Genomic DNA, 18,701 nt, shown 5'->3' with positions numbered 1-18,701 from the left:
AGGACAGCAACAATAATAACTACAACAATAAAACAACAAGGGCAACAAAAGGGAATAAATAAATAAAATAAATATTAAAAAAAAAAAAACTAGAGAGAGAGGCTGGGGAGGCAGCATAGTGGTTACTGCAAAAGGCTCATATTTGAGACTCTGAGGTCCGAGGTTCAATCCCCAGCACCACTGAAGCCCGAATTTAGCAGTGCTCTCTTCTCTTTTCCCCTCCATATCCTTGTCTATCTGCCTCTCTTTCATATAGATAATTTTTTAAAGAAAAATTACAAATTAAACATTCCACTTATGTAAATTTTTATACAAAGCATTTGAAATCCAGTGTTTCCAGTACATCTCAATTATAAGACTTTAGTGGAAGTCGGGCGGTAGCACATCAGATTAAGCGCAGGTGGCACAAAGCGCAAGGACCAGCATAAAGATCCCGGTTCGAGGCCCTGGCTCCCCACCTGCAGGGGAGTCGCTTCACAGGCGGTGAAGCAGGTCTGCAGGTGTCTGTCTTTCTCTCCCCCTCTCTGTTTTCCCCTCCTCTCTCCATTTCTCTCTGTCCTATCCAACAACGATGACATCAATAACACAACAATAATAACTACAGCAATAAAGCAACAAGGGCAACAAAAGGGGAAAAAAATAAATATTTAAAAAAAAAAGACGTTAGTAACCTTGTGTAGTTAATGGCTGCTTCATTGAGCATCTCTGATCTATGGTTTTTTTCTTTTTGTGGCGAGGGGTTATATACAGTTTTCTTTAGAGGGTAATTAATGCCCTTATACACAACTTTTGATTCCATCTGTTCCAGCCTTCTTTGAAACCTTCGTCTATTAAAATATTCTCAGTGGCATGTTTTCCAGTTTTCCTTCATCACTGGCCTTTATCCACTCGTAGTGATATTCTCGGTCCCCTCCTTACTGGGGAGAAAGCAGTTACCCTGGATTATTCCATTGGATATCAGACTTGCCTTTTCTCTGCCCTTCACTGACATACTCTTGGAGAGTAGTCTGTGGATAATCTTTCTCTGTCATTCCTTAACCATTATGCACATTTGGATGAGATCATTAGTGAGTTTACAGTTGCTAAATCTATTGACCTTTTTCCTTTTTCCTTTGACTTGATTTCTATCGCTTTTGAGACTATTTTGTTCTTAATAAAATTCTCCCGTCTGTGTCTTTTACTACAGTGCCCTCTCCTGGCTCCCCTGGCTCACTGAGTGGCCTTTTCGTCATTAATGACTCCTACCCACCCTTTAAACAGCAGAGTCCCCTAAGAATCAGTCCTGCTCTAGTGAGTGATTTGTCGACGCTGGTCTTGTCTACTTCTGAGGTTTCAGGTGTATCCGTGTGCCAGGTGGCCCCCCCAAATCCTTCACTAGCCGCCACATCACCTCTGTTGAGATGACTTGGCCTGCAGAATCAGCTCGAGCTGCCTCTGAGACACGGGTCATAGATTAGGTTCCCCGTAGGACTCTTGAGATCATGCTGAAGAGAGCTGCGGGCGGGCCAGGTGGAGCGCGCCCAGGGAAGTACAGGTGTTGCCGTTTGAGAGGACTCGGGTGTGAGCACCAGGTCCGCACTTGCGGGGGGCCAGCTGCAGTGATTAGAGCAGGCTGGGCTGCAGGTGTGTCTCTCTCTTCTACTGTTTCCATCTCAGTCATGATTATTTTTAGATTATTTTCCCTTTGGTTGCCCTTGTTGTCTTTTCGCTGTTATTGTAGTCATTGTTGTTGATGTCATTGCTGTTGGATAGGACAGAGAGAAATGGAGAGAAGAGGGGAAGACAGAGGGGGAGAGAAAGATTAGACACCTGCAGACCTGCTTCACCGCCTGTGAAGTGACTCCCCTGCAGGTGGGGAGCTGGGGGCTCGAACCGGGATCCTTATGCCGGTCCTTGCGCTTCGAGCCACCTGTGCTTAACCCGCTGCGCTACCACCCAACTCCCCGTCTCAGTCATAATTAAAAACAGGAAAGGAAAAAATGGCACAGGGAGCTGTGAGTTCATCATACATATGGCTCTGAACCTCAATGATGACCCTTGTGGCAAAAATAAATAAATGAAGTTCACTGGTGAGGGCTCCCCTAGGACTGTGCCCTAAGTGTGTGAGGAAAATATAATTGGGAAGTCAGGGGTAGATAGCATCATGGTTCTGCAAGGAGACTCAGCGTCCCAGGATCAATCACCTGAGCAGTGCTCTGGTAAATAATAATAATAATAGTAATAGTAATAAGTAAATAAATATAATTGCACAGATAGAGAAGTTACTCAAGTATCATTGTAGTAGGGACCTCAGCAGAGAACACATGGACACTCTGGTGTAGACTTGCCCTTCTCACCTGTAGCCTGCCCTCAGGACCTTTGACATAGCAACTCTCTCTTCCATAGAAAGGATCTTCTGGAGTGTTCTTAGTGAGTGTTCTTAGCTATCACACTCCCAGGAACTGGGCAATCAGAACCTCATTCCTAAAAGCAAAAATTTTGAGTATGTATCAAACTTCACACAGACCAAAGGGAACAATTTACCCCTCAGTCCCTCAAAAAAAAAAAAAAAAAAAGCCTTTATTTACAAGACGGTTGTTCCAGGGGTACAATTTCACATCTCCACAAGATAATAGGAATCAGCATACATGACCCTACTGGTCATGTAACTTCAGTTTCAACCAAACTGAAGTCTCTCTCCTAGGTAAATGCTTGATTGGCTACTTTTGGTACTGCTAAGGCAGTTCTCTCCAGGAAGCCCTCTCCTTCCCTGCCTGAGTTAAGTTCTGATGTCACCTCTGTATGAAATCTTGTCGAAGAATTGTCTGCGTCTTCCTTATACCACCCCTGTGATATAGTAGTTAACTGTTAGCATGTCTGCCTCTCCCTCTGGGCTGTAGTCTCAGCAAGGGGTAGGACATAGTTTATCCTTTGTAGAATAAATCTCAAATATCTCTTCAACCTTAAACACTGCTGATTTCTAGAACTCAATTCCTAGCTCCTGCTCTGCCTGTTCTTCTGAGTGTCTCATCATACCCTTAAAATCAGTGTCCCCAAATCTACCTATCTCAGAAGTTGGGTTTGTTTTTGTTTGTTAGTTTTTGTCTTGGATACACTTACTGTCATTGTCTACTGATTTCCCAGGGGGGACCGGAAATTCAACTCTTTGCCTTCATGTAGCATCAGTCAGAGTAGGCTGACCCAGCCTCCCTTTGGAGAGTGGGGCGGTCCCTACCATTTTTACTTTATAGTGAGATCAAGGTCATAGAGAGGCCCACAAGAGAGCTTATAATGATGTTCCTGATGGAGGTGACCAGTGATGGTGGAGAGGGGGACTTGTTAGGGGTCTAGACCCATCATAGACCTTCTTAAACCTTCCCCCATTCTCTTTAAAACCAGTATTTCTCCCAGTTCTGAAACTCTGGAGTCCAGTGGTATGTCATTGTTGACTCTATTTGCATTTCTCTGGTAATCAATGACTTGGAACTTTTTTTTTTCATGTGACTGGTTTTTTGGATCTCTTCTTTGATGAATATTCTGTTCATATCCCCATTTTTGAATGGGGGTCATTTGTTTTTGTTATTGTTGCTGAGTTTGGTTTCTGTATTCTGATTAAAGCCTTTTGTCTGATGTATGGCATGTAAAGATCTCCCACTCTATAAGGAATCTCTTTGTTTGGGTGGTAATTCTTTTGCTGTGCAGAAGCTTTTCAATTGGCTGTAGTCCCATTGGTTTATTTATTTAGTTAGTTTTTTTGCTTTTGTCTTCCATCCAGTTGGATTTGTATTACTGAAGATGCCTATAAAGTTTAGATGGAAAAGTTATGCCAATATTTTCCATGAAGTATTTGCTAGTTTCTGGTCTATCATGCAAGTCCTTGATCCACTTGGAGTTGACTTCTGTGTGTGCTGAAGGGTAGTGGCAGTATACATACTCAGACCCTTCCATTCCTCCCCCAACATCAAACAAAACTTAGTTTCAGAAAGTAATAAAGACCAGAAAAACAAAAATGACTTGACTTGCTAGTGTGATTTTTATCCATTTGTTTCCTGCCAGCTACTTACTATTTCATCAAAATAACCTTCCCTCAAGTTTATGTGGTCTGATTACAGAGCCCATTAAAAATGTGAATAGTCTACAAAATCAGTTTAAGTGTTATATCCAACAAATACTTTTCTTATGATTCAAGAATGCTGCTGTTTTTTCCAGAAGAAATCAAAGGGGAAAAAAAGTAATAAAACTACAAGGCAGGTTCTCCAAAACCAGGTGAGCAGGAGAGGGAAAAGACTTGTCATAATCTGGTTTATGTTATAGTTACCTCGTACCAAGACACTGAAGCCTTACGGCGGCTAACCCTGGAGTGGGTGACACAGTCCATGAAGCTCTTAGGAGGTTGTGTACCTAGATGTTCCCGGCACTCGGAGATATGAAAAGACAAAAATCAAGTATTGACTTAGGAGATGAGAAGAACATAAAGGGAAAGTTCCCTTAAAGTCTCCATGTGCTCCTTCAGTGGTTTTACCTCTTTTCTTTATTTTGATATATTGTAAAAGAAAAAAAAATGAGAATTTATGTATGCTGCCCACCTTGCCCTCAAACTTCTTTCCCAAGGAGCCGTTGCCTTGCTGCCTCTTCTGAGCTTCTTTTTTGCTACCTATAGTAGCTACACTTGGAAGTCTGTAAGTTGCATAATGCAGCTGGCTGGCACTGAACTTAACCCCCAAACCTGCTTCTCACTCTCCTCCTGCAGTCTCTGTTGTTGGCTCTTTGATGGTGGGCATTTGTGGTGACAGATGTTTTGAAGAGGTATGAAATCGTCCCTCAAAGCATGTGCCATCTTGTAAACCAATGTTAGTCAGTTTCCTAAAAGCTGGTTTACAAACTAGAGAACATGAGCTGGGATCTCCCTTACCGGGTAAAGCCTGTGCTTTCAGGGGCCCAGGTCCAAGCACCTTTACCATGTGGAGCCCCAGCCCCGGGGGGGGGGGGGGGGTGGGGGTGGGGGGCCAGCGCCACAGGCAGTGGGACGGTGAGTGCCTTGTTGTCTCTGAGATAAGAAGGCCGAAAAGGTCAGACTAGAGGACTGTGCTGTGCCCCAAGCACCACCCAAAAAGAGAAAACTGCTGGCTTCTCTGTTGTCACAGTCACCATATTCATTTCCCCCTTTTGAGCTCTCCATTCTCCTGTTCCACTATCCATTCTTCAACTTTGATGTTGCAGGAAGTCGACACCTGCAGTAGTTGCCTCCAGACTCCAGTTTTGTTTCCTATCTTTACTCATAGCATTCTCTCTTCTGGGAATTGTCACCCTTCTTTCTTCCCTTTCCTAAACACCTAACTCATCCCATTTAACTCTCCAATATGCATTCCAGGCATTACTTTTTTTTTTTTTTGCCTCCAGGGTTATCGCTGGGGCTCAGTGCCTACACTACAAATCCACTGCGCCTAGAGGCCATTTTTTCCCATTTTGTTGCCCTTGTTGTTATTGCTATTGTTGCCATTGATGTTGGACAGAACAGAGAAAAATCGAGAGAGATGGGGAGACGGGAAGAGAAAGATAGACACCTGCAGACCTGCTTCACTGCCTGTGAAGCGACCCCCCTGCAGGTGGGGAGCAGGGGGCTCGAACTGGGATCCTTACTCCAGTCCTTGTGCTTTGCGCTACATGCGCTTAACCCACTGCACTACTGCCCAACCCCCAGCATTACCCTTTTGATACCCCAATTCTCAGAAAAGTGTATCGCCTTCCTCTCTGCTACTTGGTAGTCTCTAGTAGATGTTTTGCAGAGCTGGTAACAGGCTCTGATTGTTAAGTGGTTACAGAGCACAAAAACAGGCTACATGCATTCCTGCGATTAGATAGATGCCTGAAAAATTATCAGCCCCCCAAAAAAGTTATTTACCTTTATAACTGATCCAACTGATCAAATCCTTGTGGTTTTCTTTTTTTTTTTTTTCTTTTTTTTTAAAGATTTTATTTATTTTTCAAGAAGATAGAAGGAAAGAGAAAGAACCAGACTTCACTCTGGTACATGTGCTGCCGGGGATTGAACTCAGGACCTCATGCTTGAGAGTCTGATGCTTTATCCACTGTGTCACCTTCCGGACCACATCCTTGTGGTTTTCTAACAGCATTTTCCTTCCTTGTTTTTTTTTTTTTTTTAAACCAGAGCACAGCTCAGCTCTGGTTTATGGTGCTTCTAGGATTGAGCCTGGGACCTTTAGTATCTCAGGATGGAAGTCTTTGCATGACCATTATACTCTCCCCAGCTCTGATAGGCTTTTTCAGTCACCTATAATTCATATAAAATATTTACTGATTATAAATAGTCTTGATTAGGTTGGGATCTCTGGCAAGTGGATAATAGGCAGATAGATAATATGTGTCTATTTTAATTCCTGTGGTTTGTTCCACCTTCGTAAGAGTCAATCAGATTACACTGTGCCAAACCATGGTACAATACTTTTTGTCCTCATATGCTAACACTGATCATAAGCTAGGATAAGAGAGGAAATGAAGTTCAAGGACTAGAGAGAATATTCAGGGATTAACGCTATTGTCATTCTTGGTTGGTTGTCCCTTTATTGACATAAAGTGCATAAATCAGTAGATCAGCTTCCTTAACTTTGTGCATCTTATTAAAAAGCACAGTTGATTACAGTAAGCCAGAGATGAACCAGCTATTAACTTTTTGTTGTATGGATAACCACTGTGAGTCATCACATATAAAAGGAATTTGAAGAGAACAAATCTTTTTTTAAAAAATGGTTTCATTGATTTTATAAAAGGCTTAACTTAGTGTTTGATTTGTGTCATATTTAAGAAACTTCACCTACTGTGCTGAATAGATTAAGGCTGCTGTACCCTGAAGGACCTCTTGGTCTGCTTGTTTTATCTTGTGATTCTGTGAGTCTGTCCTCTTTTTCCTGTGAGTCATCGTTTTCCTGATATTCTAAGATGTGTTTCTGTCACAGATGACTTTTTTAGTCCTTCTAATTTGCTCTATGAAATCTGTTGCCTCAAAATTAAAATATCTGTTTATTGAAATACTCTACTGTGTTTCAGACATTGAGAAATAACAACCAGTTATATAAGTTTATATAACAACCAGTTACATAAGTTTTACTTTAACTTAAAATTTAGATTCTCTGGGATCGGGTGAAGCACAAGGACCGGTGTAAGGATCCTGGTTCGAGCCCCCAGCTCCCCACCTGCAGGGTGGTCACTTCACAAGCGGTGAAGCAGGTCTGCAGGTGTCTGTCTTTCTCTCCCCCTCTCTGTCTTCCCCTCCTCTCTCTATTTCTCTCTGTCCAACAATGATGACATCAACAACAACAAAACAAGGGCAACGAAAAGGGAAAATAAATAATAATAAAAATTAGATTCTCTATGTGTTATATACTAAAATAGCTTAATTTTGTGTAAGAGTTTTCATTACTAAAAATAAAGCCTAGCATATTAACCTATATATAAATTTTTTTTTCAATTAGATTACACCACCACCTTCACTGTCAGATCCACTTAAAGAGCTTTTTCGGCAACAGGAAGTTGTAAGAATGAAGCTACGTTTGCAACACAGTATTGAAAGGGTGAGAAATTTCTTAAGTATATATTTATACTAAAAATATCTGTATTTTAATAATGGATTGTAATGGCCTATGATTTCTTACTACTGGTTTTCCCTAGAACTGTTTCAGGAAGTGATTTGATTTTATTATTTGTATTTATGTAACTAGGTGAATAATTTTAAATCTGTTATAAGACACCAGCTCCCATGTTTATGTTGAATATAATTTACGTTGAATTTTTGGTTGATGAAAATCTCTACTAACTTCTTGTCATCACTTTGGTAAATTTTCAGAACTAGATCATTAAGTTCTGGGTAGGACATTTGGATTTCCAATTTTAAGACTGTTTTTGCTACTAGTAATTGCAGTGCAAAATACTTAAAATGCTGTGCTTACTGGTCTTTTTTAGCAAGATCTGCCTTAATATCTGGTTTCCAGTGTTAGTGTTGACATTATATAGTCAGGGGACAGCCCACCTAATTACAGGAATCATAGAAGGCACTATATTTGAATGGGCAGAATTATAACATGTTCCTCATCTTTGGATAGTATTGGGATTTTTTTTTTAATGTAATACAAAATGTGATCCTTATTCAAAGAAACATGTAAAAAATAAGAACTGTCAAGAGATAGTCTCTTTACTAAATTATAAATGCATTAAGACTATCCAGTAGCGGCTACTCTATTTGAATTGACTATGACATACAATTTCCATCAGAGAAAAGATGAAAAGTCTGGTGAATGTAGCAGACGATGAAAAACATGATGGGAAAAAGAAGACGGCCAGGCTTTTGATGCTTTCTGACCTGTCCTTCCAGACAGGCTCCCAGACTGAGTGCTTCCTGCAGTCACACTGTCTGGCCTTTGGTGGTTTTTTTTTTTTTTTAAGTATTTATTTATTCCCTTTTGTTGCTCCGTTTTATTGTTGATGTCGTTGTTGTTGGGTAGGATAGAGAGAAATGGAGAGAGGAAGAGAAAGACACCTGCAGACCTGCTTTTCACCGCCTGTGAAGCGACTCCCCTGCAGGTGGGGAGCCAGGGGCTCAAACCAGGATCCTTATGCCGAACTTGCACTTTGTGCCACATCTGCTTAACCCGCTGCGCCACCGCCCGACTCCCCCTTTGGTGTTTTTTAACCTGCACACATCGCAGGGCTGCTCTCGCTGATGACATGTAGTGCAGAGAAGATAGTTGCCGCCACGCGGCACACACAGACCGGGATACATCAGTTTATGTGCGGTGTTCCGGTCAGCCCTGCAAATTCTCATTCTACTCAGTGCGGAGATTGTCTGGATCATTTTACTAACCGTGCTAGATGACACTGGAAGTTTGGGAGTCCACTTAACAAATTAAGGATTGTACTGTGTTGCGACCTTACAGTTAATCAGCATTAGAATACAGTGCTTAGGGAGTCGGATAAGCGCACGTGATGTGAAACTCAAGGACCGCGTTAAGGATCCCGGTTCCCAGTTCAGTCCATTGGCTCCCCACCTGCAGGGGAGTCGCTTCACAGGCGGTGAAGCAGGTCTGCAGGTGTCTGTCTTTCTCTCCCCCTCTGTCTTCCCCTCCTCTCTCCATTTCTCTCTGTCCTATTCGGCAACAACAACATCAATAACAACAATAATAATAACCACAACAATGATAAAAACAAGGGCAACAAAAAAGGAAAATTAATAAATAAAATATGTTTTTTAAAAAGAATACAGTGCTTATTATCAGCAAAGTTTTCATTACAAAAGAGAAGCTGTGGCAGCCTGGAAAATGGCACAGTAGATAAAGCACTGGGCTCTCAGGCACGAAGTCCCGCATTACATGTGGCAGGATGGCGCTCTCATTTTTTTTCTTCCTCTTGTGTTAATAATTTTTCAGTGTCTTTTTTATGTTTTTTATTATTTATTTTACCTTCTGTTGCCCTTGTTTTGTTGTTATTGTTGTTGATGTCATTCATTGTTGAATAGGACAGAGAGAGATGGAGAGAGGAGGGGAAGACGGGGGAGAGAAAGACAGACACCTGCAGACCTGCTTCACCGCCTATGAAGTGACTCCCCTGTAGGTGGGGAGCCAGGGGCTCGAACCAGGATCCTTACTACGGTCCTTGTGCTTCGTGCCACCTGCGCTTAACCCAGTGCACCACCGCCCGACTCCCCATTAATAATTTTTTAAAAAAATAGTTAAAACAAGAGAGAAGCTGCTACAGGTCACTCAGCAGGTGATTTACCTGGTAGAGCACACGTGTGACTGTGTGCAGGGACCCAGGTCCAAGCCCTGGGTTACCACATGGGGCACCCTTGGGGGAAGCTTCACAAGCTGCGTGCCAGTGCTGTGGTGCTGCTCCTCCGCTGTGTGTCTCTCTCCCTCTCCTATTTTTTTTGGGGGGAGGGGCAGAGGAGAGGAGGCAGATGCCATACTCTGCTTGCTATGGAGATCATATTCATCCTTAGGGTGTAGACTACAAAGTCAGAGGTAACGGCAACAGAAATGCTCTTAGCACTCACCATAAACCGAAGGCAGAAACAACCCCAGAGTTCACTAGCTAAGTGGAATGGCCCATTCATACAGTGGGTTATTATTCAACAATTAAGAGGGGTGACTTACGGGGCAGGGACAGTAAACAGCTCGGCCAGAGGAGTGCACACTTCCCACTTACAGGGACGGCCCCCAGAAGCGCCTGCCCAGGGGGCACGGTGAGCAGTGAAGCAGTGCTGTGGTTGTGTCTCTCACGCAAAAGAGAAAGGACAAGACTGTGCACATACATCCAGAAAGAGAAGCAATGAAGTACTGACACATGCTACAACACAGATGAACCTTGGAAAAAATGCTTCATGAGAAAGAAACAATAGAGGAAGTTTCTGTCAGCTGTCTTTTCCTCTCTCCCTCTGTCTCACTTTCTGGAAAAGTCAGCTCATGGGGGAGAGAGAAGAATGAAACCAGTCACAAAAGACAGACAAAGTACCCATGCCTACCTTTGTCAGACAAGTTTAGAGTAGGTGATCTGTAGTGCTCAAGGACCCAGATTCAAGCCCCCGGGCCCTGCCTGCCGGGGCAAAGCTTCATGAGTGGTGAAGCAGGGCTGCAAGCGTCTCTCTGCTTCTCTCTCCCTCTATTTCCCCCTCCCCTTTCAAGGTGCTCTCTGTCTCTATCCAATAATAAACAAACAAACAAATAAATAAAATGTAGCCCAGTGATTTCCAAAGGAAGAGTGGTGATGAATGACCCCGAATGGCTGTGGGGTTCTTTTTCAGAGTAAAGATTTTGTTCAGATATCGATACCTGTGGTGGCTGAATGTCTTGGTGAGTAGACTAAGAACTGCCACTACAGATCCTAAAAGACTTCTAGTGTTGGAGAAAGAAGCTATCTTTTAGAACACAAGTTATTCTCAGATTTATTATTTACTGGGAAGAAGGAAATTATTCGTGAGACTCAAAGGTTTTTGATGTGTGTGTGTTTTTTTAGCACATTTTCAGTGATTTTATTTTATGTAAAAAAAAAAAAAAGGCTAATGGTTTGAATTGTGTCTTTTAATTATTTGCTCAACTAGGAAAAGCTCATTGTATCCAATGAACAAGAAGTTTTACGGGTTCATTACAGAGCTGCAAGAACACTGGCAAATCAGACTCTGCCGTTCAGCGCATGCACTGTTTTACTGGACGCTGAAGTGTACAGCGTGCCGCTGGATGCCCAGGTACGGTGAAAACTCACTGAGACAGTCAGTCAAAAGCACCGCTGGGGGCGGGGGCGGGTGGTTAAGCACACTTGGCACGAAGCGCAAGGATCAGCATCAGGATCCCGGTTCGTGCCCCCGGCTCCCCACCTGCAGTGAAGCAGGTCTGCAGGTGTTTTTCTCTCCCCCTCTCTGTCTCCCCCTCCTCTCTCCATTTCTCTCTGTCCTGTCCAACAGCAATAACAATAACCACAACAACAATATAACAAGAGCAACAAAAGGGAAAAAATAGCCTCCAGAAGCAGTAGATTCATGGTGCAGGCACCAAGCCCCAGCAGTAACCCTGGAGGCAAAAACAAAAAAAACCACACTGAAGCACCACTTGGCTGTTTCATAACCTATTGGTAACATACATGATTTCACAGGTGTGCCATCTGTATGATGTTGACGCTAAGGAAGTAGATACTGGAAAGGCCTCAAGAGGTTTTTCCAACTGTCCAGAGGCAGTGAGAATGTTCTGGAAGGTGGCGCAGCAGATCAAGTGTTAAGCCGTCACCATGAGGCCCTGCGTTCAGTCCCGAGCAGCACACATGCCCAAGTGGTGCTCTCATTCTCTTTTCTCCTGTCTTTCTATCAACAAATAAATCTTTAAAAAAAAATTTAGGGGCTGAGTGGTGGCACGCCTGGTTGAGCGCACGTTACATGCACAAGGACCCAGGTTCGAACCTTCGCTCCTCACTTGCCAGGGGAAAGCTTCATGAGTGGTGAAGCAGGGCTACAGGTGTCTGTCTCTCTCTATCTTCTTCCCTTTTGATTTCTGGCTGTCTCTATTCAATGAATAAATAAAGATAAGAGAAAAGTTTTAAAAATGTTTTAAAGGGGAATAATAAATGCTTTTTTTAAATATTTATTTATTCATTTTCCCTTTTTGTTGCCCTTGTTGTTTTGTTGTTGTAGTTATTATTGTTGTCGTCATTGTTGGATAGGACAGAGAGAAATGGAGAGAGGAGGGGAAGACGGGGAGAGAAAAAGACACCTGCAGACCTGCTTCACTGCTTGTAAAGCGAAATCCCCTGCAGGTGGGGAGCTGGGGGCTTGAACCGGGATCCTTATGCCGGTCCTTGTGCTTTGCGCTACCTGAGCTTAACCGCTGCGCTACCGTCCGACTCCCAATAAATGCTTTTTTTAAGTGAAATAAATGGTTTATCTGTGCTGCTAATGACTGGGCCTAGATTCTGGTCTCTTGCATCTTTTTAAGCTTTATGCAATTCTGGAGTCTTTAATGAAATCATTAGCAAAGTCTCGTGACGATTCCTACTTCAGAATGGCTGACTAAATATGCCTATTTGTTCTTTTCCTGCTAAAACTCATATAAGACAAGTAAAAATAAAGCAAATCCAACAGATTGAGATGTGGTAGAGCATATAAGCTTTGTGCACGAGGCCCTGAGTTCCACCTCTGTCCGCTCCGGAGCATGTAGCATGTAGCATACAGCAGTCAGTAGGGCACACACTTCACCAGGCATGAGGACCCAGGTTATGAACCCTGGCAACCACATGGGAACACCAGACAATGGGGAAGCTTTCGGAGTAGTGATGCTGCTGTGGTGACAGCTTCTCTCTCTGTTTCTCACTATCTAGAAAAAAGTAAAAACAAACAAAATAGTCTTCCGGAAGTGATAGAATCCTGCCAGCACTCACCTTCAGCGAAAGTCCTGGTAGGGGAAAAGCAAATGAGAACATATTGACAGTAGCATAGAACAGTTAGGAAATTCACGTAGCCCCAGTGTGCTGTAAAGAGAATTTCGGAAGTAAGTAAGTGTTCATAGTACCCCCACAGAATGATCCCAAAATCAGACGATAGAAGATGCAGATCACTACTGGCCTAGTAATTAAAATCCGAAAAAGAACGTAAGTCGTTCTCTTGAGGGAAAATTGGGAATTGATATCTATCCTTTTATAGCTGTCTTTGGAGTTGAAGGTAATTTGACTAAGCTTATTTCATCTGAGAACATGCTCTGAAGAAGTATAGAAAGATAAAAACGAGAAAAAGACTAACTTTCTTAGTAAGAGGCTTGGATCATTCTTGCCATACCTCTTTCTTTTCAAAATAAATTTGTAATATTTTAAAGTATTCAGCAATTATGAAATAGTTGAGGGTTAAGGAAGAATTTACAGCAAACGCTAAAAATGTGAGTAGTGTGACGGGAGGCATTACCTGACGCTTGGCTATCACTTTGATAGCAACAGTAGTATTAATGAAGTAATGATTACAGTGGATGTTTATTGTATAGAAAGCTTCCTGTATGCCCAAGCATTTATGATAGACTTTAGAGAGTCTTTAATTCACAAAACAAAATTGAAAGAGTATATAATTATTTTATTTGTGTATAGACACAAAGCTGAAATTTAAATGTAATCTACAAACTGAAATTTAAATGTAACCTATCTTAACTGAAAACTTTATAATTCTTAAGAGTTGATCCAGAGGGGTTTGGGTGGTGGGTCTCCAAGTTAAACACACGTTACAGTGCACAAGGACCTGGGTTCAAGCCCCAAGCCCCCACCTACAGGGGGAAGCTTCATAAGTGGTGAAGCAATCTGCAAGAGTCTCTCTCCCCCCATCTCCTCATTCCCTCTCGATAGCTCTCTGTAGAATAAATAAAATATTTTAATGTTAACATTTGATACAGAATTTATTAGGACCCAGAAATATTAATCCTGGAAAAAACATTGGCCACAAACGGCCCTCTTCTGACTTGAAACCTTTTCTCCTGCATATAGTAAATTTTAACGCTAAATATTACTTTGGTTATACTTTAATAAGAGTATCACAGACATAATATTTAATGTGATATGCTTTTTTAAAAAATATTTATTTATTTATTTTTGTTGCCCTTGTTGTTTTTTTATTGTTGTAGTTACTGTTGTTATTAATGTTGTTGTTGTTGAATAGGACAGAGAGAAATGGAGGCAGGGGGAGACAATGAGGAAGAGAGAGAGACAGACAGCTGCAGACCTGCTTCACCGCCTGTGAGGTGACTCCCCTGCAGCTGGGGAGCCGGGGATCGAACTGGGATCCTTATGCCAGTCCTTGTGCTTTGCGCCACCTGCACTTAACCCACTGCGCTACCGCCCGACTCCCGTGATACGCTTTTTTTGTAAATCATCTTTGACTCACAGAGCAGTATGATTCTAATAATTGAACCCAGCATTTTAAGATTTCTGAGACCTGTATACTCAGTATGGAAATACATACTTTATTAAACTTTAACAGTGGTTTATGTTATTCTTCTTTGAAATGCATTTGTTATTCTTTAAGTGAATATACCATAAATAGTAAAATACCATACAGATTTTTAGACCGATCCTTTTACTCTATGCTATGGAACTGTTACTGTTTTCTTTCAGTCTGATGACAGTAAAACTTCTGTGAGGGACCGCTTTAATGCACGCCAGTTCATGTCTTGGCTACAAGATGTGGATGACAAATTTGACAAGTTAAAGGTATGTACGTTCCACAAGTTCAGTTGAAATGCCTGTTTCTTCTTTTACAAATAGAAATTGTAGCTATATTAGAGAGGACGATGAGGAGAGGTGCCAGTGGTCAGCCGTGAATACTCACTCCGGGTCACAGGTAGAAGCTGAAAGAAAAGACTGAGTTCCTTATTTTAGGACCAGTAGGATAACGGGTGAAACAATACAGGGAAAAAATGATTGTGGGGACCTTCTGGCTTCTTTCCCAGTATATGATTCTGCTTGTCGTCGTAAAATAGGAAAGAACAAAAACAGAAGGGGGGTGTTTTGCAAATAATTTGTTAGAAGTTATAATTGTGAAGTTACAGATCAGGAAGTAGTTGACATGTGACCACAACAGAATAGTTAGATAGATAATTAAAAAGACATTTGATAGCTCTAGTATATTCATCTTAATTTCTTTAAAAAAAAAAAAAAAAAAGAGCTCCCGGCTCCCCACCTGCAGGGGAGTCGCTTCACAGGCGGTGATGCAGGTCTGCAGGTGTCTTTCTCCCCTCCTCTCTGCCTTCCCCTCCTCTCTCCATTTCTCTCTGTCCTATCCAACAACAACAACAATAATAATTACAACAATAAAGCAACAAGGACAACAGAAAATTAAATAAATAAATAAAACTAGGGGTGAGGCATCTGGTTGGGCGCACCTGTTACAGTGCACAAGGACACAGGTTCGAGCCCCGGGTCCCCACCTGCGGGGGAAAGTGTTGCAAGTGGTGAAGCAGGGCTGCAGGTGTCTCTCTGTCTCTCTCCCTCTGTCTCCTTCCATCTAGATTTCTGGCTGTCTCTATCCAATAAATAAAGATAGGAAAGAAATAAAAGACCAGTATAATACTGAAAAATTGTTTTAAAAAAAACACGTGTGACTGAGGTGAGTTTTTAAGCATAGCATATTTAACAATCAGCTAACTCTTTCTTTTAAATAGACTTGTCTTTTAATGAGGCAACAGCATGAAGCTGCAGCTTTGAATGCCGTCCAGAGGTTAGAATGGCAGCTCAAACTCCAAGAACTCGACCCTGCCACCTATAAGTCCATCAGCATTTATGAAATCCAAGAGTTTTCTGTTCCCCTGGTTGATGTCAATGATGATTTCGAATTGACTCCTATATAGCAGCTGGGCTCTTCTAGTGGGTGGGACTCAAGTGCTGTGCGGTGGAGTACTCGGCCTTGGAACAGAGATGGAGACGCTCTCTATGCCTTTGCGGTTCTTAGTCAAGTTAGAACTAAAGTTGGCCATGTAGTAAACACTGTCATTTTATTTTAAAAAAAAAAAAAAATGAAAAGAGTTATTTTGGATCTTAGATCCAGTTTCTAACTAAAAAATATTATTTATATTGATGAAAGGTAACTTGCTTTAGAGCATGTTGGCCGACTGGTAGATATTTAAAAAGTTGAGAATCTGCTAATGGCGCTGGAAGTTGTTAGCGTTCCAAGTGACAAAATAACCACTAGTATTCAAACCTCTTTCAGTTTTAGTAAAATATGTCAGTAAACTAAAAGGCTCAGTTCCTACCAAATAATTCTGAATGTGGGAGGAAACCTTGGCACAAAATTTCTTCAGTTTATTATATATGTAAATTATTGTACAGTTTTCAAAAGTTTTAATATTGTCTTCCTTTTTAATAACTTATTTTATACATATTGTGCAGATGTAAATCTTGTAATTAATGGTCAAAATGTATACACAAAGGGATTAGAAGTCAATACATGTACAAAGGAATAATTGTAAACTTGTTTTGTCTGTTTTATTGGACCAAAGTTGTAGTTTGTATGGAGTGTAGTAATAGTGTTGTGTTCAGAAATCAAGACTTCAGCAAGGCATGCCCGTGTTTGAGTTAGCTTGTTTCCATCACCTTGTCTGTAAAGATTGTGACTTAGTTGTGTTGCACGTGTCCTATAATTTAACTCTCCATAATTGAAGCCTAAAGTAGCATAAAGTATTTCATACAAGTCTTCTGGGATCGCACTTATGACTTACTGTGTTGGACATATTATTTAGAGTTAGTTAGTCATACAAAGAAACAGCTCTCCTCTCATCTTACAGTAGAGCTTAACCCCCCCCAAGTCCCCCAAAAAAATGCCTTTGGATGAAAATTCTGAAATTGTAAATGTCTATTTTAATACTCCACTATGAAAGAGTGTGAATATATGTAAATATGTTTAATAAATTTTATTGGTCATGTTAAATCATTGTAAAACTTTTTTACACTGCTTAAATATGTTTTAAGCTTAATGACCTTTGCACTTTTAAAATAAAAACCAAGTACTCAAATCAAAAGAGATATTTGGTAATAAGTAAAAGAAGCAGGCATATGCCAATCAATGCAGATAATCTCTACAATGTTTATGGAAAATTAATATGCTGAATTTTCCTTATACCAAGATGCAAAACATAATTTTCACAGTTTTATAAAATAAGATTTGATATGCTGTTTTTAACAACTAGCAATATGCTTAGAAAATGTCCACATTATCCTATAACATGATATAGATTAAACTTTCAGGACTATTTCAAATCTGAAACTTGCTGCTTGACCATATTAAACATTTTTGAAAGGAAATTAAGCTAGTGTAAAGCTTATCATAAATGTATGGGATTAAATTTACAGGACCTTCCACAATACTTCCTTGAATTATAAAATAATAGTGAACATTTTTTGTTGTAATAGATAAGAAAGAATATATTAGGATTGACATGATTTAAATTTAGCTTGCAAGTTGGAAATGCCAGTTAATGGGCTAGAATGTAAAATTGAAGTTTTTGAGTGCAAAGGTATATATTAAGCTTAGGGATTTTTGAACTTTTATGTCAATTTCTATTTTAATTCATACTGTACTAGGCATGCGCAATAAAGCAGCACGTGTAAAAAGAAAAAAGTACACTGTGCAAGGACTTTATTATAAAAATTGGATGTAGTACTTAGAAACTTAGATGAGAGATTTTGGGCCTTTTTTACTGGATAAATAGGGCCAAGAAAGGCAGGGTAGATTCTGAAGCACTGGTTTTGTTGAAGTTTAGTTTATTCAGGCTGGGAGCATTAAAAGCTAATTTATAAAAAGCAATACTTTTTAATATGAAAAAATGCAAATTTTGTTTATACTGTTGGCTAAAAATTTTCAATTAAGCATTGGAGTTACAGAAAAAGTGAAAAGGATAAGTTTATACAGCGTTTTCTCTTGTTGGTCCACCAGAGAAGAGGGGGGAAATCAGTTTGGCCAAACAGAACAAGGATGCAGGAATCTGGCGTATGTCAGTCATTCCAGCCAGTGGTACTGAGCACAGTTCTGACCCTCTTCGGTGGCAGCTCCAGAAGCTGGAATTCTTTGCCATGATTCTGCTTCTGCAGTTTTCTTTTGTGTAGTGACTCAAAACTAATCAGGACAAAGAGAAAATGCCTTCACGGTGGGAATTTCAAGAGTAAGTAGTTAAGGGCTTTGATTATTAAAGAGATTGTGAAATTCTGAAATGCTAGGGGCAAAAATTGGAATGGGGTATATGTCTAAGATTTAGGATTCTATCAATAAAAGAGAAAAGACGCTTAGTGACTTTTTTTTAACTATTCAAATATCATGAACAAGATACTAAATTGTACCTAAGGATTTGTATTTCTTTAAATCTTGTTCTAAATTATATCTGTTTAATAAATGACTAGTTGATATTTGTGCATGTTATTTAATAAAGAGTTATATTTTTATAGAAAAAAAGTGAAATGTGTGATTTTTCCCCCCCCAATCCCGTATGAGTCAAACACCAATGCTTGACTAGGGCAGATGGCAGGATTGCAAAAATATTTAAATTTGGAGAAACAAAACAACCTCTGAATAATTAATTAGCCTTTCAGATTCAAATCTGTTCAACAATGAGATCTCAGAATGAACTTTTAAGAGACATGCTGCTAAACTGGAGAGATAGCTTGATGGTGATACAAATAAGAGTTGGATCCCTGAGGCGTCAAAGGTC

The 18,701-nt window shown here is 40.6% G+C and overlaps 1 protein-coding gene across 6 annotated transcripts in view; it reads left to right on the top strand.

The window, feature by feature from the left end:
* Positions 1–18,445, top strand: part of ANKRD12 (ankyrin repeat domain 12) — a 99,989-nt gene extending 81,544 nt beyond the window's left edge. For 5 of the 6 annotated variants that reach the window (XM_060200676.1, XM_060200677.1, XM_060200673.1 and 2 more), the window contains 4 exons: positions 7,470–7,568; positions 11,087–11,230; positions 14,620–14,715; positions 15,666–18,445. In XM_060200676.1, the coding sequence (XP_060056659.1) occupies positions 7,470–7,568; positions 11,087–11,230; positions 14,620–14,715; positions 15,666–15,851 (525 nt within the window). In that variant the 3' untranslated portion in view covers positions 15,852–18,445. Of the gene's footprint in view, positions 1–7,469; positions 7,569–11,086; positions 11,231–14,619; positions 14,716–15,665 lie in introns of those variants that run through there. The other variant, XR_009552153.1, reaches the window with a different exon arrangement.
* Positions 18,446–18,701: the final 256 nt, after the last annotated feature.

The sequence above is a fragment of the Erinaceus europaeus genome, chromosome 10, assembly GCF_950295315.1.
Source record: "Erinaceus europaeus chromosome 10, mEriEur2.1, whole genome shotgun sequence".
In the NCBI taxonomy this organism is placed as follows: Eukaryota; Metazoa; Chordata; class Mammalia; order Eulipotyphla; family Erinaceidae; genus Erinaceus; species Erinaceus europaeus.
Note: the sequence above shows the minus strand (reverse complement) of the source record. Positions and strands in the feature narration are given on the sequence as shown.